Genomic DNA, 19,010 nt, shown 5'->3' on the forward strand with positions numbered 1-19,010 from the left:
GGCATAAAAACCGAGAAGTTCATTCAAGAAGGACATTGGCTGAGTGGTCCAAATTTCCTGATGCAACCAGAAACTGACTGGCCAGTGATTCAAGTACCACCCACGCTGTATGACAGTGACCCGGAGGTCAAGAAGGTGGCCATGGCTTTCACTACAAGTATACTGCAGAATGAAAGGCCACTGACTCGTTTTATTGAGCACTTCTCATCATGGAACAAATTGATCCGATCATCAGCCTGGATCTTAAAATTCAAAGAAACTCTGAGACGAAAGAAAACTAGTAACGCCTACCCAACCGGGTCGCAGCTGTCCGTGGAGGATTTAGCCAAGGCAGAGCAATCACTTGTGTCTTATGTCCAACAGCAATCCTTCAAAGATGAGGTGACCTCTCTACAAAGGGGCTTACCCATAAAGAGAAACAGTAGGATCTATAGACTAGATCCTATCCTCCAACATGGAATCCTGAGAGTCGGAGGCAGACTAAGTAAACTGGCAATGCCAGAGGAAACCAAACATCCTGCTATCCTACCCAAGGACAACCACCTGTCAAAGATACTCCTACACCACACCCATACCTCGATGGCTCATTGTGGAAGAAATCAACTTATTGCAAAACTCAGGACAAAATACTGGATTCTAAGAGTAAATTCTGCTGCAAGAAAGATAACAAGGGACTGTGTACTTTGCAGGAGATGGCATGGCACAGCAATGACACAAAAAATGTCCGACCTACCGCTACACAGGATAACACCTGATTTGCCGCCCTTCACCCATACAGGACTAGACTACTTAGAAGGCCCATAGAAGTCAAGCGCGGCCGCAGCAAAGTAAAACGGTATGGAGCCTTGTTTACATGCCTAGCAAGCAGAGCTGTACATCTGGAGATGGCCTACTCAATGGATACAGACTCATGTATTTCTGCACTGCGAAGATTCATCTGCAGACGAGGCCAAGTGAAAGAAATTGTTTCCGATAACGGTACTAATTTTGTCGGGACTGAACGAGAGCTTCGAGAAGCACTTACACACCTTGACCTCAGCAAGATCCAGCATTCGATGCACGCTGAAGGCATCAAATGGACATTCAACCCCCCTTATGGTGCTCATCATGGAGGCGTATGGGAACGACTCATCCGGATGATAAAAAAGAACCTCTACTCCATCACAAGGGAACAGATCCTGGATGACGAGAGTCTCCAAACAGCTCTTTGTGAAGTAGAGGCAATCATGAATGACCGGCCCATCACAGTCTTATCCCAGGATGCAAAAGATCCAGAACCTCTGACACCCAACCACCTGCTTCAAATGAAGCGAATGCCGACTCTTCCACCTGGACTCTTCGACAAAAGTGATACCTATTCCAGACGAAGATGGAAGCAGACTCAGTATATAGCGGATCTCTTCTGGAAACGCTGGATATGAGAGTACCTCCCATTGCTACAGGAGAGACAGAAATGGAATAAGATCAAAAGGAACCTAAAGTATGGAGACATAGTGCTGATCATCGATGAAAGCTCACCACGCAACTCCTGGCCTATGGGGCGAATCACGGAAACCTTTCCCGACAAAAGGGGACATGTACGTTGTGTCAAGATCAGGACACAAAATGGCACCTTGGAAAGGCCCATCACAAAGCTGTGCCTTCTACAAAACATGCCCTGATTAGATCCTCGAATAGACTTTGCCCCCTTTTCTTCGACCCTTGAGAACTCATTTTCCTTTTCTCAGGAATTTTTTGAACCCGTTTTGCAAAAGGGACTCGAAACTAAATGTATTATATTTTTGGCCTTTTTTCTTAATTCTATGGACACGAGACAAAGGACTCTAAAGAATGTGCTTCATATGTTTAAATGTATGAATTGTCCTCTACCGGTCAATTAGGGGCCGGAGTGTAGAAGCCATTCCACTACATTTGTATCGTGCACAATGAAATGGTGTGTCTGTGTGTTTGTCTACGTTGGTGTGTCTGTGTGTTTGTCTACGTTGGTGTGTCTGTCTACGTTGGTGTGTCTGTCTACGTTGGTGTGTCTGTCTACGTTGGTGTGTCTGTCTACGTTGGTGTGTCTGTGTGTTTGTCTACGTTGGTGTGTCTGTGTGTTTGTCTACGTTGGTGTGTCTGTGTGTCGGTGTCTACGTTGGTGTGTTTGTCTACGTTGGTGTGTCTGCGTGTTTGTCTATGTTAGTGTGTCTGCGTGTTTGTCTATGTTAGTGTGTCTGCGTGTTTGTCTATGTTAGTGTGTCTGCGTGTTTGTCTATGTTAGTGTGTCTGCGTGTTTGTCTATGTTAGTGTGTCTGCGTGTTTGTCTATGTTAGTGTGTCTGCGTGTTTGTCTATGTTAGTGTGTCTGCGTGTTTGTCTATGTTAGTGTGTCTGCGTGTTTGTCTATGTTAGTGTGTCTGCGTGTTTGTCTATGTTAGTGTGTCTGCGTGTTTGTCTATGTTAGTGTGTCTGCGTGTTTGTCTATGTTAGTGTGTCTGCGTGTTTGTCTATGTTAGTGTGTCTGCGTGTTTGTCTATGTTGGTGTGTCTGTTTCTATGTTGGTGTGTCTGTGTGTTTGTCTATGTTGGTGTGTCTGTGTGTAGAAGCCATTCCACTACATTTGTATCGTGCACAATGAAACTGCCTTTTCTGTTGATTTGATTGATTTGTGATGATGTAATGATGACGTCAGGGGGCGTCGGCTATTTAAATGTCACCTGAGTAAGGCCAGGTGTGTTTTTTCTATTTCGAGAGCGGAAGGAGATATTATTTTTGAACGCATTACGCATTACGCATTGAATTCTCCTTTTATTTTGATTGTGATTTAGGTTGTTTTTGCCGAACAATAAATAAAGAATTTTGAAGTGACAATACGAGCAAATGCGCGTTGATTTTACCGACCGCTCCTACACTGTGTCTATGTTGGTGTGTCTGTTTCTATGTTGGTGTGTTTGTCTATGTTAGTGTGTTTGCGTGTGTTTCTAAAGGGAAACAGAGTTGAACGGCCCCTGAACTCCAGCTATTTCCTGTATGTGCCATCATTAACGTCAGAATGTAAACACACGTGAAGCTCTTGCGATCCCACAAAGGCCTCCTGCTGGACGAATACCAACCCTGCACTCACCAGGAAATATTTCTGCCTTTCCAGCTTCTCCTGGAATGCCGGCCCAAATACGGCAGTCTGTCCATCGTACCTTGTGCCTTCCTGTCCGGTAGGGCAACAAAAAACATCCAAGTAAATACCAATGCCGATTTGGACGTTCCTGTTTGCAGGGCGTGCGATCTCTAAGTAGGGAGACTTCCTAACCTACCGCTGCAAGGCAGTCCTCTGTCAGCTGGTCCTCGTCTTCAGGGAGGCACTCCAGTGCATCAAAATACAGCCACTGTTGAAGCGGCGTAAATTTCCCGCTACACGCCTGCAGGAACGTTGCAGAGAGCTCAGAGCAAAATACAGTCAACAAAGAGTACTCGCAGCATGTGCCAAGTTATGTAATACACAAAATACAATAATACTATGTAAAGAATTGAGAGATGACACTAATGTCCGAGTGTCAAGCATTTTTTACCTTAATAACTTCTTGAGCTGCAAGGCCTCCAATGAAAGCGTTGATAGGAGCCAGCTGGCCCTGGGCAGTGTAGGAAAGGGTTCTGACAGCAGCTTCATCCAGCTGATCCAGCTGTGCAACGGTATTCAGCTCTCCCACTATGGCAAGCAGGGAATCTGCATCTGACTGTATGTGAGTAGAAAACATCAACATCATTTGAACGTGTTCTGATAATCATCTAAGCTGTTTCTTAAAATTGTTGAACACTGTGACAGACTAATGACAGCACTGTAACATCCTGAAACCTTCACCGACCTGCGACCGCAGACGAGGGAGTCGCTGTTCTTTCCTTGCAAAGCTGTGGAGGGCTTGGAAGGCCAAGTGCAGAGTATTGTGCCTGTCTATTTTCCCATTCGTTTTCAGCAGCTTATGGTCCAATAGAGCGTCAGACAGTGGTTTCTGCAAATTATGTTATTTCATTTTTAAAAAAGTACACTTTTACAGAAGCAAAAACAAAAGAAAGTTCCAACAAAGTAGGGATGCTTACAAATTTGAGCTTGCAGGGCTGTTTAACCTCAGTCACTACTCCTCCCCGTTCATACTGAGAGAACTCTGAAGTATTGCCAATGCTGAAGAAGCATTTTCCTGGTTCTACAGGTGACACATATACAGAGAGTGAGACAAGGGAATTCTGATCACTATTGTCAGGGATGGGTGGAGGAGGCAGGACTCAAACGCAGACTTCTCAGAAAGCAAAAGACTTTAATAGTCAAAAGGCAAAAGCAAAAGGCCAAGGGGCAAAAAAAACACACAGGAACCGGGGGGGAAAAACAGCAGGCATGAAACTACAAAACATCCACGACAAAAGACAATGACGCAACAAGTGACACAAGAGACACACGGCTTAAATACACAAGGGAGGTGCAGGTGATTGGACACAGGTGGAAACTATTAGACGATCACGGGGGATGACGGGACAAGGCAGGAAGTGAAGTTACCCGGGGACACAAGTGGCAGAAAACTACAAAATAAGACAGGAAGTGAACCACACCGTGACAACTGTGAGTGGGAACAAAGTGACACCAACCACAGTCTTTGATCTCCACAGGGCCGATGCTGTTGAGCTCCGTCATGCCTTGGACTTCAGAGAAGATGACTTTAGAACCATTTGAAAATTCCCTCGGCAGGTCGTCTGTCAAAAACACCATTCCAGGATTGGCCTAAAATACAGTATATATTAATCACATATATATATATACATACATACAGACAGTGGAGTTATTTATGTTTTTTTATCTGTGCATATCAGGAATACCTTTCACAGTCCAAAGACTTGCAGGTTAGATAACTACTACCACTACTACCACTACTACTACTACTACTACTTCTACTACTACTACTACTACTACTGTTCCGCAGAAAAATTCAGCCGGATGAGCAGGTTTGGCCAACGCATGTGCCAGTAACGTTAATGGAGGACATTACCTTGGAGACGCTTTCTATCAGCGCTGATGCCGGCTCCTCCCCGTTCTCGTCCAAGACCTCAAACTCCTCCCCAAAGTCACAGAACAGCTGACTGCAAATGAACCACCATGTTTTCCCATGTTTCTTCACTGCATTATTAAGTACATTCAAGCCTTTGTTTTCTTCTTTTTTAACAGTTTGTCTCGCCCGCTTACCCACAGAGACCTTTGCTGTCCGCTACAATGAACTTGATTCCTCGGGAATGGCAGAGCTCATTAAAACGCTTCTGATCGTGCAGTGAGGAGTCAGTGAGCACCACCACCTGAACAATGACAATCCTCTCAATCATCTCGTGTCCATCAGTCAAACTTTTGAAAATGGCAAATATTCGCATAATCATGAACCTTTTTAGTGAGGGAGAAAAAGTGTGTGATCTAAAGAATCCCAACAAAATGTATTATGCACCTAATTGGTACAGTCTTTATGCACTGGACATGCAGTACCTGGAACTGCAGGAGCAGGTCCTCGTCCAGTGGTCCAGTGTGGGCCGAGACATGAACATGAGGGTTTAAGGCAGACAGCTGCTGCAGGGAACACGTGGCCCGATTCTGACCGAGGTTGGACTCCTTCAGGAAAAACTGGTTGGAAAATGAAATTACAGGTTGATAAAAAAAAAGAGTTCCCTTTAAAGTTTAAACGTTACATGATTATCATGATAACATTTTGAATGAGAGTTAATTATCACTCACAATCAAAGTTCTTTGATAATAAGAAAACAATAACGTAGTAATGGTAGCAGTCAAAAACAAAAGTGACAGTAAAAAATGATCAGAGGACAACTAATGACAGGCTTCAACTTGTTGTTTCCCCAACCGTCAACTCCCTTAACTCAAACTCCAAACCTCCTAAAACATTTAGGGATCATTTATTTCGACAGATGGACATCCAGAGGCGGGTACCTGGGAGGACAGGTCGGTCCACTCCGCCGGCCCTTCGTCCTGAATGGTGACCGTCTTCACTCCCGACAGGATCACATTTTTGGCGATTTCCACCCCAAGACCACGCATCCCCGCAATGAGCACGTCGGCAGTGCCCATCCGGCGCATCGCCTCGTGCCCCAAAACGTACCTGTGCAGGTAAAAAGCATGAGCGAACCCGGATGGGGCACCGAGTATACACACTCAAAGTGGCGCTGCATTGATTTGTTTGTGTGAGTCGGCGGCTCTTACAGTTGTCGGGAGTAGAACCCTTCGTCGATTTCACCGATGTCCGACATGTCGCGCTGTCCGGTGTGAGACGATCAGTCTGAGGCGAGGGATCAGCTGGGCTGACACCTGACCAGAAACCCGCACGGGTATATAACCGGGAAGAGAAAAGAAAACCGGTCGTGACGAGTTATAAACGGCAAAGGTCGACTTTCACTTTCGTTTCAAAGTCCGAGTTTTTTTCGCTGACAGTAGTTGAGTCAGTAGTTTCTGGTCTGGCCACCAGAGGGCGACTCGGGACCGTTAAATAGCGTCATCGTCGGCGTTATTAACAGCGAAATGGAAGATGTGAGAGTGAAACATTGACTTTAAGTTAAAGTTGGTAAAAACGGTAGGTTTATTTTTCATTGTGGAAACGTTCTGTAAGTTTAAATATGAAATGATAAATTCTCATTTAGCTGTCGGAGCCCAAACTTTACAAACATTCTTAGACATTTTTAAGATTTAGTCTTGTATTTTACATATCGTTCCGTCCCTTGAATGCCTCATTGTGTAGAATGATGAATGAATGGAGTTTGACACTTGGAGACCTTTGTCACATTCATCTGCTGAAGTGGGAAAGTTGATCTGTTCTCACATTAAATCTGAGTTCAATACCCAGATCAATCATTGCCCAAATTCAACCTCCACTGTGTAGAATAGTCTCACTGAGGGACAGTGAAGTAAGATTTTGTGTTCAGCATTGAACGGCTAAAATAATCACTATGAGAATAACATTGAGAAAAAATGGCATCATTTTTCCCCCTTGCCTTTTAAAGCAAGTCTGAGGGGGGATCTTTAACATTTGTGTGGTGATTAACAATGAAACACGCTACTGATTTAAAAAAATCTCTCATGAGCAGTCAAAAAATGGAACTTCCACAAGAATGTTCCGCTTGCTAAGGAGTGATAAGAAATGATTCATCATTGCGTATAGAGGCAGTAAAATCCAAGCTGCCTGCGCCATTAATTGCACGGCCAATGTTGGTTTGAGTTAAACAGGGACAGACTCAAACGCTGTGCTGTGTTTTTACAATTCGTTTGTTTTCTCTGGTGGTGTATAGGGCACTAAATATGGCTGTTGGCGACCTTTGGATTCAGTGGTAGATGTTCAACTCGATAATCTGCTTATTACCAATTAAAACATGGATACTTGGACATTTGCTGATGACGAATAGCCTCGTCTTTTGTGTTACAGTCAACAAGTTTGTCTACTTTGCTCCTTTCTGTAAATATTATTTAGTGTCTGGTCACGCTGCTGATGTTGTATGAGGCGACCGGAAAGGGGAGGCCTTCCTCTCAGAGGACCCGAGAATGTATGAGGAGTAACTTCATTTCATCATCTGAAAGCAATGCGTTTGTTGGCAACAGTCCTACAGGCGTAGCCAGACTGCTTTCACGTGTCGAGAAGGTTTTTCCAACAAATTGACACGCGAATGAGTGGAAAAGCATTTGGTGACATGATTTCACTCTTGGGGAGGAAACGAAGGGGGTCACTTGGAAGTGCTCAGATTTCGCAACCACTTGAAACTTCCTTGTTGCGGGCGCGGCTTGAGACTTTAGTCAAGTGCACCCGCATGACAAACGGGTTTCCGGTCTTCGTTTTCCAAAATAAAACTTAAATCTTTCTCCAAAACAGGAGAACACAGATACAACAAATTGTAGAGTATAAATGAATTGTAAATTAAATTCTGTTGCCATACAAAAAAAATAAGAAATACAGATAATGTGTTCTTATTGTTGTTATGGGATAACGGAGTATATGGAGAATCTGAACAACTATATAACTACTCTATTAGCGCACAGTTCTGCTTGAAGGTAAGAATGTTTACATGCAGTTACTGAATTCAAACGTGTTACTTGAACTTCATTCTGTGAACTGTAAGGTCTGATCGGTGTTTTTTAAATGTTACAGCATAAGCATAATGGCTCTTATCTATAGCAAGTTGTAAATCGACTTATTTAATGAAATTGCACTTTCTCATCTTCTGGGTTTGTATCCTTATGGTTGAAATGCACTTATTGTAAGTGGCTTTGAATAAAAGCATCAGCTAAATGACATGTGGTTTAATGTAAATTTATTATTACATAAATAATGATAAAGGCGTCATAGTCAATATTATCATAGGCTTGTATTACCAACAAATTCTGTTTGTAAACAAAATTTGAATTAATGCAATTTACTTAGAATGCTATTGCCATAATTACGCTCTGCACATAATGACTTTTATTTTGAAGATAGTGTAAGATCCGTTTTTCTTTAGTTAAATCTGCAGACTTTATTTTATGCCGAAGCCTTCGTTTATCACCAGGTTAAACTCGGTGCCAGTGGGACTCAGGTGGTGTCAAGTGAGAAGCTGCTGCGGGGCATTGAGTGGACCTTCACTAACCGCTAATTTATTTCGGAAATAATTCACATTTGGAGACTTCTGGACAAATCACGACATTCAGCCCTTGTCAAAGTGAGGTAAGAAGAATTATTTTTAAATAGCTTTTGTTTAGGAAGGTGTCCAGGGGAGCTATTTGTCATCGTTAATGAATGACTGAGAACACTTACACATAATTCACAGCTCATCACCTACTTGCACCATATGTGTAATTAAGTTACGATCAATCCGAATTTGTTATTTGGACGGTGTTGCTCAGCGGACGCTAGTCACTGATTTGAACATTTTGAAATGGTTTTCGATTCCACACATGTGTATTCAAACTCTGACATGATGATAATACCATTTGCATAAATGAGTAACCATGAATTGTGTCATTTTTAATTTGGACTCCATCATGCTGTTGCTCTGTTTACTCTTTGTATTTGTTCTGGAGGCCTGAACATTTCGCTAGTTACTCAACATGTTGCAGCAAGTCATGTCTTGCCCCCGGTATATTTCAACTCTACCAACTAGTTATTTTTTGGGCTTCATCAGCTCAATAGCTCAATAAGTTTCACAGCCACGCCGTATCTGTGAGTGTTATTTTTCCCCAAAAAGCCATCTGCTGAGTCCCAGGTCTCAGCAGCTCATACTTTTTCCTCTTCCCTCGGTGTCCCATGCTGCTTTTCTCGGTTTAAACAAGCTAAACTGTTTACAGTATCCACTCGAAAGCAATGGATCCCCGTTGAAATGTTACAGCTCTTACAGTGTCTGTTAAATCTCATCATTCCGCCTGTGTTCTCCCTCACAGAGCCCCTGCTGCTTCTCCAGAATGCTCCCTTTGAGGAAAATATCTTCTAGGTGATACTCGGTGGGCTGTGACGTGGAGATGTTCACTTGTGCTGCCTTGCTGATACTATGCATATGGATACAAACACAAACAGCCTCGGGACAGCGCACGTGTGTTCCTCCTACTCCACAAAGGCCGGAGGATTTCACTGTAAAATACTCCCTCCCTCACTTCCAGATGGACAAACCCATACAGAACATAGCGGTAAACTGGGAAGATAATCGGCCCGACGTGTATGTTGCGTGTCAGAATGTAATCAAGGCAGTCAGCTATGATATGGAAGAAATCTGGGAGGTTAAAACTGGACCCGTTGGCAGTCCTGACTGTTCCACCTGTGGGTTGCGTGACATGGAAATAGATTCTGAGGATCCCGTGGATACGGACAACGAGGTTCTGCTCTTGGATCGGTTTATATATCCCTCCCCCTACTTGTACTTTTGTGGGAGCACTCAACATGGGATCTGCCACTTCATCGACACCGGCTCTCCGCAGCCCGAGCCGAAGTGTTTATACAAAAACAGCTCCGTGACCAGCTGTAAAGACTGTCTGGCCAGCCCCCTCGGCACCAAAGTCACCATCGTTGAGGAAGGACAAACAGTGGCCTTGTTCGTCGCGTCTTCTGTCAATGAACGAGTGGCACAGAGGTACCCGAGGAGGTCGATATCCGTGGTCAGGCCACTTTCAACTGAGGATGGGTTTCACTTGGTGACGAATGGCCTGACGGTGCTCCCCGGTCTGCAGAACTCGTACAAGATTGATTACATCTACAGCTTCTCCACCGAGGAGTTTGTCTACTTCCTGTCGCTGCAGAGGGAAGACCCTTTCAAGAGCACCTCGCCTTTTCAGACTCGTCTTGGACGACTGCCGAAACGAACCCCGGAGGTGTGGATGTACAGAGAGTTGGTCCTGGACTGCCGCTACGAACCGAAGCGCCGGAGGAGACGAAGCGAGAATTTGAAATACATCGTGTACAACGGGCTACAGGCGGCCCACTTTGGTCGCATCGCGAAGGACTTGGCAGTAGAGCTGAGGGTGAAGGAGGCGGAGGACATTCTGTACGGGGTGTTCGCAGAAGTGAATGCGCGCGGCGAGCCCAAAAAAAGCTCAGCCCTGTGCGCCTTCCCTCTGACCGATGTCAACCTTGCCATAGACATAGGTGTGGAGGTCTGCTGCAAGCGGAGCCCGGAGCAGCTCTCTCGAGGTCTCTGCCACTTCCAGCCGTGCGAGAGCTGCCCACATGAAGTGAGTAATTCCTGTTTTTGTCCTTATTTTCATGGCAGACCGTCGTCATAGCAGAGAAACAGGACAACGGGCCTCCTGTGCCCAGACAGGAAGTGACCTATTCTGACACCGTACACTGTTTAATCAAGTCACCTGTGATCGAAACGATGTAGTTTATCATTAAGCGCATTAAGTGTCTTATCGTCCTACTGGGCGATGGGGGATAGTATGAAGTGATTCTTGACTGCTGGAGCGGTTCGTGCCTCCGGGCCGCGGTGAAGGTGTGTGAGAGGCCACATCAGACAACTGGGAGGGGCGGATGAGTCAGTCGTCTGACCTGAGCGTTGCCACACCGTTTCTCCACTCTGTTGAGTTTCAGTATTTCTGTGTGAAAGGGAGGCAACTGTTTACAGTACAGAGATTTCATCTGAAAACTCCTTTTTATCAAGATTAGAGACTCGATGATAAGGCTAAATTGGATTCTTACGCTTGCTACAATTTTTCAATTTTTTGTTGGAATATAAAGAGGGCTTGGTGGTTTGAATCTAAACCTGAAACAAAACGCAGGGTTTCAGTCTCAAAACACCGCCATGAAACATGTGCATACGGCTGTTGCGCTTGACAGAATGATAAAGGTGTGGCCTTTTCTTTCTTGTGGAGTTCCAACCGTGTCCTTTTGAGCTCTTGCAGCCATGTGCACCGTAATGTGTGCCAAGAAACACAAGTTATAAATCCTGCTGATAAAAAGGTGGAATTCCAAGGGGAGGGACGGTGTAAGACTGCCTGGCTTACACGCGTGTTATCGAGGCAGGAAATTGCTATAATATTGAAAAAGTAAGGGATGGAGAGGGAAGAATCTATGAATGAAAAAGGACATTGTACCATGTATTCAGGCGTCAAATGCAGAAATAGCAATTGGAAAAAGTGTAACGTAATGAATGTCGAGCAAACGGGGTTAGAGGCGGGGCATGCTGGGGCAGGTCAGCTGAACGGCTTTGCAGTGGAATGTGTACCGGTTGTTTAACATATCCACTTTGTTATTGCTTTTTATCACACCAAGTAACTCGTGGCCTACCAACCACCCACACACATATCTGCTGTGCGTGTTTCAAAGTATGGAAAGTCCAGTTTCGGTACAGGGGACTGCGCACCGACGCTCAGTCACCGAATCAACATATGGAGTCCCGAGGCAATGCGGTTTTATGACGTTGTTCCTCTAACAGCTTGTTACTGTGTGACTGGAGGCGAGGCTGCATAGTGCTCCCTTCCCAGAAGGACACTCGCCCTGACAGGGAAAGATCCTACGGGTGCGTGTGTGTGTGTGCGTGTGTGTGTGTGAGTGTGTGTAGGTGAAAAGTAACACTCTTGTTTGTGTTTCTCCTGCTTGCACAGGGCTCTGAAGGTAGTGACACTTGCAGCGCCGAACCCACTCTCGTGTCAAAGCCTTACTACAGAGTAGACGTCTTCGACAGGCAGATGAGTGACGTCCTTTTCACTTCTATCCTGGTCACCACTGTTGGAAATCACACGCTGGGTCACTTCGGTACCTCAGATGGCCGCATACTGCAGGTAGCAGCATGGAACAGTAATTAAGGGGTTTACTTCAGTTTATATATATATATTTTTTTTACCAAGTGTCTTCTTCAGCTGTGACAAAAAACATGATTTTGAATGGCTACACATAAAAGTGTTATTGTTAAACTACATGAGCCAGAAGCATGTGTGTGTACTGAGACTACTAATGAAATGACTCTGTTTTTTCTGGTTCAGGTGATTCTTGCTCTGTACCAGCCTATTGTTTTTGCCAACTACTCTCTTGGAGAAAACAAAGTGTCCAGGACAGCAGAAGTGTACTCAGACGAGTCCCTTCTCTTTGTGGTGGGAAATAAGGTACATTTCTTAATACCTACTGTCAGAACCAATGTGTTCCACAAGTTTTACAACCTGCTCACTACTATGACACCAGTACCAAAACAAGTTACGTACGAAGTACAAAAAGGGCAGCATCCTTAATCAGCTGCAGGACACATGATACATTATGTTCTCCATGTAGCCCAAATGACTCAAATGTGTTAAAAACATTAACATGAATCATCTCCTGGATGATGAAGAGGATGCATGTTTCCTGCTTAACTTTTGACTGTTTTTCTCCATTACATTGGCTTAATGCACCCGTGTCTTCTTCTGTCCTTCATCTAGATGTTCAGGGTGCCCTCTGCAGGACCAGGGTGTGAACATTTCATGACGTGCTCCGTGTGTCTGACGGCTCCAGACTTCATGAACTGCGGCTGGTGTTCAGGACTCTGCAAGAGGGAGCATGAGTGTCTCAAACAGTGGAACAACGACTCCTGTGCACCCGTCATCACAGAGGTAGATCTGCAGCCATGTGCAACTGATTACTCATGCAGTCATCAGTCTATAACGTTAGAACACAAGAGGCCTCATGCAGCTACAACCTAAATTTCAGCGATATTTAGTCATATTTTCTTGACCATACATATCTGCTCTCACCCAGGTGTGCAAAATGATGACTCAAACTTAATCATTACATGGGGGCTTCTTTGCGCTATACATTGGCGGGTGTTGTGCCGTGTGCAAATACTCAAAAGAACTACATGCAAAACAATTAGGAGGGATGCTATCCGTAAAACATCCAGAAGATGAAAGCCCACAATATAATCCAAGGGTTTTATAGTTTTAATTTAAACTTGTGGTTTGTGTTTATTCAGACAACATATGTAATAATCCCCCCAAAATTCTTTAAAACATAATAATGATTCAAAATGTTGTGTTTTTCTTAAATTTAAAAAGCATGTTTTCTTACATTAGGCAAACATTTTGTAGACTGTATAAAAGATGTTTTACCTCATCTTGTTAAGAAAATAAGTAAAAAAGTGGTGAATTATGCCAGCAATTTATAGGTACCGACAACGAAAATAACAAACCGCTGAAATGAACAAAAATAAGTGCCCCTTTTCCTGCATGAATAGTACTGATTAGACTGAGATGCTTCTTTCCCCTTTTTTCTCTGCAGTTTTCCCCTAAAACAGCACCTGCTGGTGCTGAGACAGAAGTGACATTGTATGGCTGGGAGTTCCAGTCTCCCCTGCGACCCGCCATCATCAGCGGCAGGACCCACATCGTCACCGTGGGCTCTGGGACCGTGTGCAGCGTGCTGCCCAAAAGGAGCAGCAGTGAAGTGTGAGTTGCATTCACGCACACGACGTCAGACACGTTTCCTTTCCTCAGGACCTCCGGCATGAATGCACGGATCCATTTTACGCTCCCATACTTTTTAATTTAGTTATTCGATCTGGGATGATTGTTGATTTGTTACAATGTTTCTAATTATGGGTCGTGGCTGGATAGTCTCAACATAAAACAGCAATTCTCCTCCAAAACTAAATAGAACAAAATCGTTGAAACATTTTCTGTTGTTGACTATTTCTTTTTGTTGTCTAATCTTCTTATTGAATTCATAAATGTCATTCCATGTTTCCTTTTAACGCAGTCTAGTATGCAAGATTCGGGAAAACACACCAAAACAGAACCTCAACATCACCCTGGAGGTCCACGAGGGGGTCAAAGCCAAGCGCTGCTACTCAATCGAAGGAACCTCACAGATTCACGGCTTCTCTTTTGTGGTAACATTGGGAACATTTATGTAATTTAGTTTTCAACCCAATCATGGAGTTCTTTGAATGGTCTTTATTCATATATGTATATATATATGAGCGGTGTGGTAATACTTCCCCTCCGTCCGACCAGGAGCCGAGATTGACCGGATTCCGGCCTGAACACGGCCCTGTGTTTGGAGGGACGACGGTTACACTGACAGGAAGACATCTGGATTCTGGGACGCAGAGAGACGTCTTCTTTGCTGACAAGAAGTGCAACATCCAAAGGTGAGCAGGATAGAATCTTTTGCTAACACAGGACTTATGGTCTATGACGCATTTGTTTCACTGTGTTTTCAACCTTTTTTCCAATGACGTTTCTCTCTTTTCTTTTCAGCGTTCGCAAAGAAAGTGGGACTTCTTCGATTGTCTGCCTTACAGCAGCCGCAGTCCGTGTCGGCGAGGTACCCGTGACGATCGTCATTGACAACTTTAATGTGACCACCACCAAGACGTTCTCCTACAAGAAAGATCCCGTTATAACCGCTGTACATCCTAATTGCAGTTTCCAAAGGTTAGGATCCCGATCCCAGTCCGCTTGTGTCCAAATGAGGTGGACTCTAAAACCGCCGGCCGTTGCTTACACACATCATAACACACTGCACATTTATGTTGTCACACAGCGGCTCCAAGCTGGTGATAGAAGGTCAGAATCTTGACTCCGCCCACAGGACTGTGGTTGAGTACACGTCCAAAAATCTCAACATACAACGAGTAAGTAACGCTTTGGTTTTATTCTTTTAGTCACATAAAGAGAACATCAATTAAACTACTTGTTACATTCAGACTGGGTCACACCTGTTTCAGCAATGAGTTACCAGTCATTTTCATTCTATTCGTTTCAAAGTGTATATATACACTGTATACAAACTGCTGTTGTGATTTTGAGCAAAGGCAACACATAATGGGGGTATTTCACTTTAGATCTGCAGCGGCACAAGTAATGCCACACATTTGGAGTGCTGGGCACCTACTTTTCCAGAAGAACTGCCTGAAGAAAAGTCCGACACAGGAAGCCTTTCTATTTCCATGGATGGGAAAAGGAACCTTTGGAAGAAGCATTTCGAATACCACCCTAATGCGCAGATCATTCCTTTTGAAAATGATGACAACGAATTACTTCTGAAACCAGGAGAAACGGAGGTCTCACTGCACGTGAGTTGCGTACACGCTCTGCGATTAAGCATTTAAGTTTTGTCGTATTGAAATCTCAATACCAACAATGTTTTCTTCTAACAGCATAGCAAACTGAATGCAGTACATCCATGCATGAAGATCACGATGACCATCGGCGGTGTGGACTGCAACGTCAAGGTTCTGTCAAATGAGCTGACGTGCAGGATAGCAAAAGGCCGGGTTATTCCTCAGGAGGGGCTTCCTGTGGAGGTGGGAGACTCGCCGACATTTAACCCCAGCGACTTTGTAACTCGTTAAAGCGTACGTACCGAGACTCATCGCGTGTTCCATCAGGTGTCCGTGAACGGGCGAGCTCACGCCGTGGGTAAAGTCGTCCACGATGACGGCAGCAACAACAACACTGTCATTGCGGGAATTGTGATGGGCATCATTGCCGCATCAGCTTTAGGTGCTGGCGTCGCATTAGGCGTGATGATCCATTTGAGGAAGAAAAAGAGAGGTAAGGAAAACACTTGCATTTCCTAATGGTCTGTTAACTATAAACCCCCCCCCCAAAAAAACTGTCATTTTTGCTTGTATGACTTTCTTTACTGCTTGTTTTCCTAATGTTCTACGCAGTATTTTAATTCATCGTATGTATCCTTTTAGCCAACATAGAGAATCGTTTGTCAACAATGCTTTCACGCGACCGAATTGGCAGCGGCCGTGATATCTCTCCGACAGGGGACTACAGACGAGGTCAAATATCCAAATTCATTATCCGTTTTTACTATAACTTTAATTCAACAGCTACTAACTAGTGATTGAACACTGGCTTTTTTCACTGTAAGCGAAGATCGCATCCCGCGATGTCGTTTGTCCGTTGAGAGCAACGAGTGATGCACTCGGTAACGTGGCTGTGTGTTTGTCTTGTGTACTGCAGTGGATCTGTCCAATCAAACATCGGGTTCAGGGGGAATGGCGTTCCAAGGGTTGTTGTATGCGGCAAGCAACGACCATCTGTCCATTCCTTTAATGGCCAGGGAGAATATCTCAATGGTCAGTCTGAGCTCTGAACTTCTTGAAGAAGTCAAAGACGTTCTGATCCCGGCTGAGATGCTTCGAATTGAGAACAGCCAGATAATCGGAAAAGGTAAAGATCTCGTCTTATACGTTTGTCGTCTTTTGTTCCCTCCTTTGAATACACAATAACCCAGTTTTCTCCTTTTTCAGGCCACTTTGGCACAGTTTACCATGGATACCTGATAGACAGCAAACAGCAAGAGACCCACTGCGCTGTCAAGTCCCTGAACAGTACGTCAGCAGCTGTTTTGAATGAAATAAATCCGGCCGTTTGTTCAATCTGAACCTCCGTCTGTGTTGTACGAACAGGGATCACAGATTTGAGGGAGGTGGACCAGTTCCTCAGAGAGGGCATCATCATGAAAGGTTTCCACCACCCTAACATTCTGTCTCTGCTGGGCATCATGCTGCCCAAAGAAGGGCTCCCCCTGGTGGTTCTGCCGTATATGAAGCACGGAGATGTGCGTCACTTCATCCGCTCTGAGAAAAGGGTAAATTGCGCAATGAGGCTTTCTGGATATTTCTTTTGTAAACAATTAAAAAAAAAAAATTTGGATATTTTTTATCCTTCGGAAAATGGGTGTTGACAAATTCCTCCTTCGCAGAACCCAACAGTGAAAGACTTGATTGGCTTCGGGCTTCAAGTTGCCAAGGGGATGGAGTATCTAGCACAGAAAAAATTTGTCCACCGAGACCTGGCAGCACGTAACTGCATGTGAGTGTGAATCATACGCTGATTACACGCCTGTGACACGAGCTTTGTCACACCAGTACGTGATGTATCACACAGATACTTATGGCTTTTGGAAATAACTGTATCAATATAACGTCATATTTTTACATTACATTTTAGGAAGAACACATTTTTGGCTGTCTTGGAGAGAGAGAGACGCGTCATCGAGATATGTGTCATGTTAACAGGAAGTGGCAGAGAGATACGTTTTCTTCCGGTGCCTTTTCTTTCCAGGCTCGATGAGACCTTCACCGCTAAGGTGGCCGACTTCGGCATGGCGAGGGACATCTACGACAAGGAGTACTACAGCATTCAAGATCACAAGCGGGTGAAGCTGCCAGTGAAGTGGATGGCCATCGAAAGCTTGCAAACACAAAAGTTCACCATCAAGTCTGATGTGGTGAGTTTCCTTTATCCAGACTACTGCGCTGAACGTCTTACATCCCATCCCATACCTGCAATATGTTGCGCTTCTGTTTCCCAGTGGTCATATGGCATCTTAATGTGGGAGCTGTTGACCAGAGGTGCCAGCCCGTATCCAGATGTGGACCCGTACGACATCACACACTACTTGTTGAAGGGACGTCGGCTTCCGCAGCCACAGTTTTGCCCCGATACTCTGTAAGCGTCACACCTTCCCTCTGTTATATCAGCATCTTAACACAGTTTTATCTCAATTAAATACGTATCTACTGACTGCTCATTCACTCATTGACACGTTTCTTCATTGCACAGCTACTCTATAATGCTGACGTGCTGGGACCCGGAGCCCGAGTGCAGACCGAGCTTCAGCAGCCTGGTAACAGAAGTGCAGCACGTGCTGTCCTCTCTGGTAGGAGAGCACTACATAAATCTGAAGGTCACCTACGTGAACTTAGACCAGCTACGGGCCTACCCGTCCCTCACTGGGTCTGCAGAGGAGGCCGAGGCCTCGGACACGGACACAGACGGTGCTGCTGGCAGCTGAGGATGCAAACCTGCACACATTTAAGGTCGATTGAAAAGACGCTGTAGGTACGACGGACGGAGCTGAGGCGAAGCCATGCGGGAAATTCCCCATCCTTGTTACTACGTTTTGTTTGTGATAAAATGAATGTGAGGTGTGCAGTTGTTGATGTTAGACTGCGTGCTATTATAGGTACATGCATCCAAGACCGACTGTTAGACACCGTCAAAGTGTCAAATTTCTGTTTTATTACACAATTTTCCTGCTATATGGGGAATGACAAAGATGAAATCTCTTCATACAGGAAATAGAATGTGTACTTTAATACAAAGAACATGTGAAATGCGCAATCACTCAATGTTCTCAGATTTATAGCCATTGATAATTTGGCAAAAGCTCCTCACCTGCGGAATTAAACAGTAAACTTGCCACTAGAGGGCAACCGACGCCTTCTTCTTCTTTAATTAAACACGCTTCAGTCGCTGCTGCAGTGCAGTGTGCCTACTGCAGCCCGCTCTACACAAATAGGTTACACAAACAGTGCCACTACAATGTATTTATCTTAACAAACGCAATCATTTCAACCAAATCAACACAGCATAACATTCTGCCCTTCCATGCAATTGCAATGATCTTCACAGCAAATTAAACAATCCATGGGATTTTAGAATTAAGCACTGATTTGTCAACGTTCCCGGCTGACGATATTTTTTGAAATAAAATGATGTTGACCAACAATCTTTCTCCCAAGTGGTAATAAAATTGGTTCATCGCTGCTTTTTCC

The 19,010-nt window shown here is 44.5% G+C and overlaps 2 protein-coding genes across 4 annotated transcripts in view; one reads left to right on the forward strand and one right to left on the reverse strand.

The window, feature by feature from the left end:
• The window catches only part of uba7 (ubiquitin-like modifier activating enzyme 7), a 106,051-nt gene extending 99,675 nt beyond the window's left edge, over window positions 1-6,376 (reverse strand). The window contains exons 1-11 of the mRNA XM_040204475.2: window positions 6,217-6,376; window positions 5,947-6,115; window positions 5,491-5,625; window positions 5,203-5,309; window positions 5,009-5,099; window positions 4,611-4,743; window positions 4,071-4,174; window positions 3,839-3,982; window positions 3,545-3,709; window positions 3,290-3,394; window positions 3,103-3,183 (exon numbers count right to left, since the gene is read on the reverse strand). Of these exons, the coding sequence (XP_040060409.2) occupies window positions 3,103-3,183; window positions 3,290-3,394; window positions 3,545-3,709; window positions 3,839-3,982; window positions 4,071-4,174; window positions 4,611-4,743; window positions 5,009-5,099; window positions 5,203-5,309; window positions 5,491-5,625; window positions 5,947-6,115; window positions 6,217-6,263 (1,281 nt within the window). The 5' untranslated portion in view covers window positions 6,264-6,376. The remainder of the gene's footprint in view (window positions 1-3,102; window positions 3,184-3,289; window positions 3,395-3,544; window positions 3,710-3,838; window positions 3,983-4,070; window positions 4,175-4,610; window positions 4,744-5,008; window positions 5,100-5,202; window positions 5,310-5,490; window positions 5,626-5,946; window positions 6,116-6,216) is intronic.
• A 2,129-nt stretch (window positions 6,377-8,505) lies between these two features.
• Window positions 8,506-18,964, forward strand: LOC120835482 (macrophage-stimulating protein receptor). Of its 3 annotated transcripts, none has more exons than XM_040204469.2 (21): window positions 8,506-8,698; window positions 9,412-10,692; window positions 12,064-12,240; window positions 12,442-12,561; window positions 12,871-13,041; window positions 13,706-13,872; window positions 14,183-14,315; window positions 14,440-14,576; window positions 14,686-14,862; window positions 14,972-15,062; window positions 15,273-15,503; window positions 15,588-15,734; window positions 15,819-15,984; window positions 16,134-16,223; window positions 16,408-16,617; window positions 16,698-16,778; window positions 16,857-17,038; window positions 17,153-17,262; window positions 17,515-17,680; window positions 17,765-17,901; window positions 18,016-18,964. In XM_040204469.2, the coding sequence occupies exons 2-21, from the start codon at window positions 9,490-9,492 to the stop codon at window positions 18,245-18,247; spliced, it is 4,128 nt and encodes a 1,375-aa protein (XP_040060403.2). In that variant the 5' UTR covers window positions 8,506-8,698; window positions 9,412-9,489; the 3' UTR covers window positions 18,248-18,964. The 3 variants fall into 3 exon arrangements, with proteins under 3 accessions (XP_040060403.2, XP_077947777.1, XP_040060404.2); XM_078091651.1 differs by having other exon boundaries at window positions 8,506-8,693; XM_040204470.2 differs by lacking the exon at window positions 16,134-16,223.
• Window positions 18,965-19,010: the final 46 nt, after the last annotated feature.

This window comes from Gasterosteus aculeatus, chromosome 17 (assembly GCF_964276395.1).
Source record: "Gasterosteus aculeatus chromosome 17, fGasAcu3.hap1.1, whole genome shotgun sequence".
NCBI classification, from domain to species: Eukaryota; Metazoa; Chordata; class Actinopteri; order Perciformes; family Gasterosteidae; genus Gasterosteus; species Gasterosteus aculeatus.

Excerpts from the sequence above, each read along its gene's own strand:
- LOC120835482 (XM_040204469.2), top strand. The coding sequence starts at position 9,490 with ATGTTCACTTGTGCTGCCTTGCTGATACTATGCATATGGATACAAACA. Across the intron at positions 12,562-12,870 it reads TCTTTGTGGTGGGAAATAAG|ATGTTCAGGGTGCCCTCTGC; the intron begins GTACATTTCTTA and ends TCCTTCATCTAG. Across the intron at positions 17,681-17,764 it reads TCACCATCAAGTCTGATGTG|TGGTCATATGGCATCTTAAT; the intron begins GTGAGTTTCCTT and ends TCTGTTTCCCAG.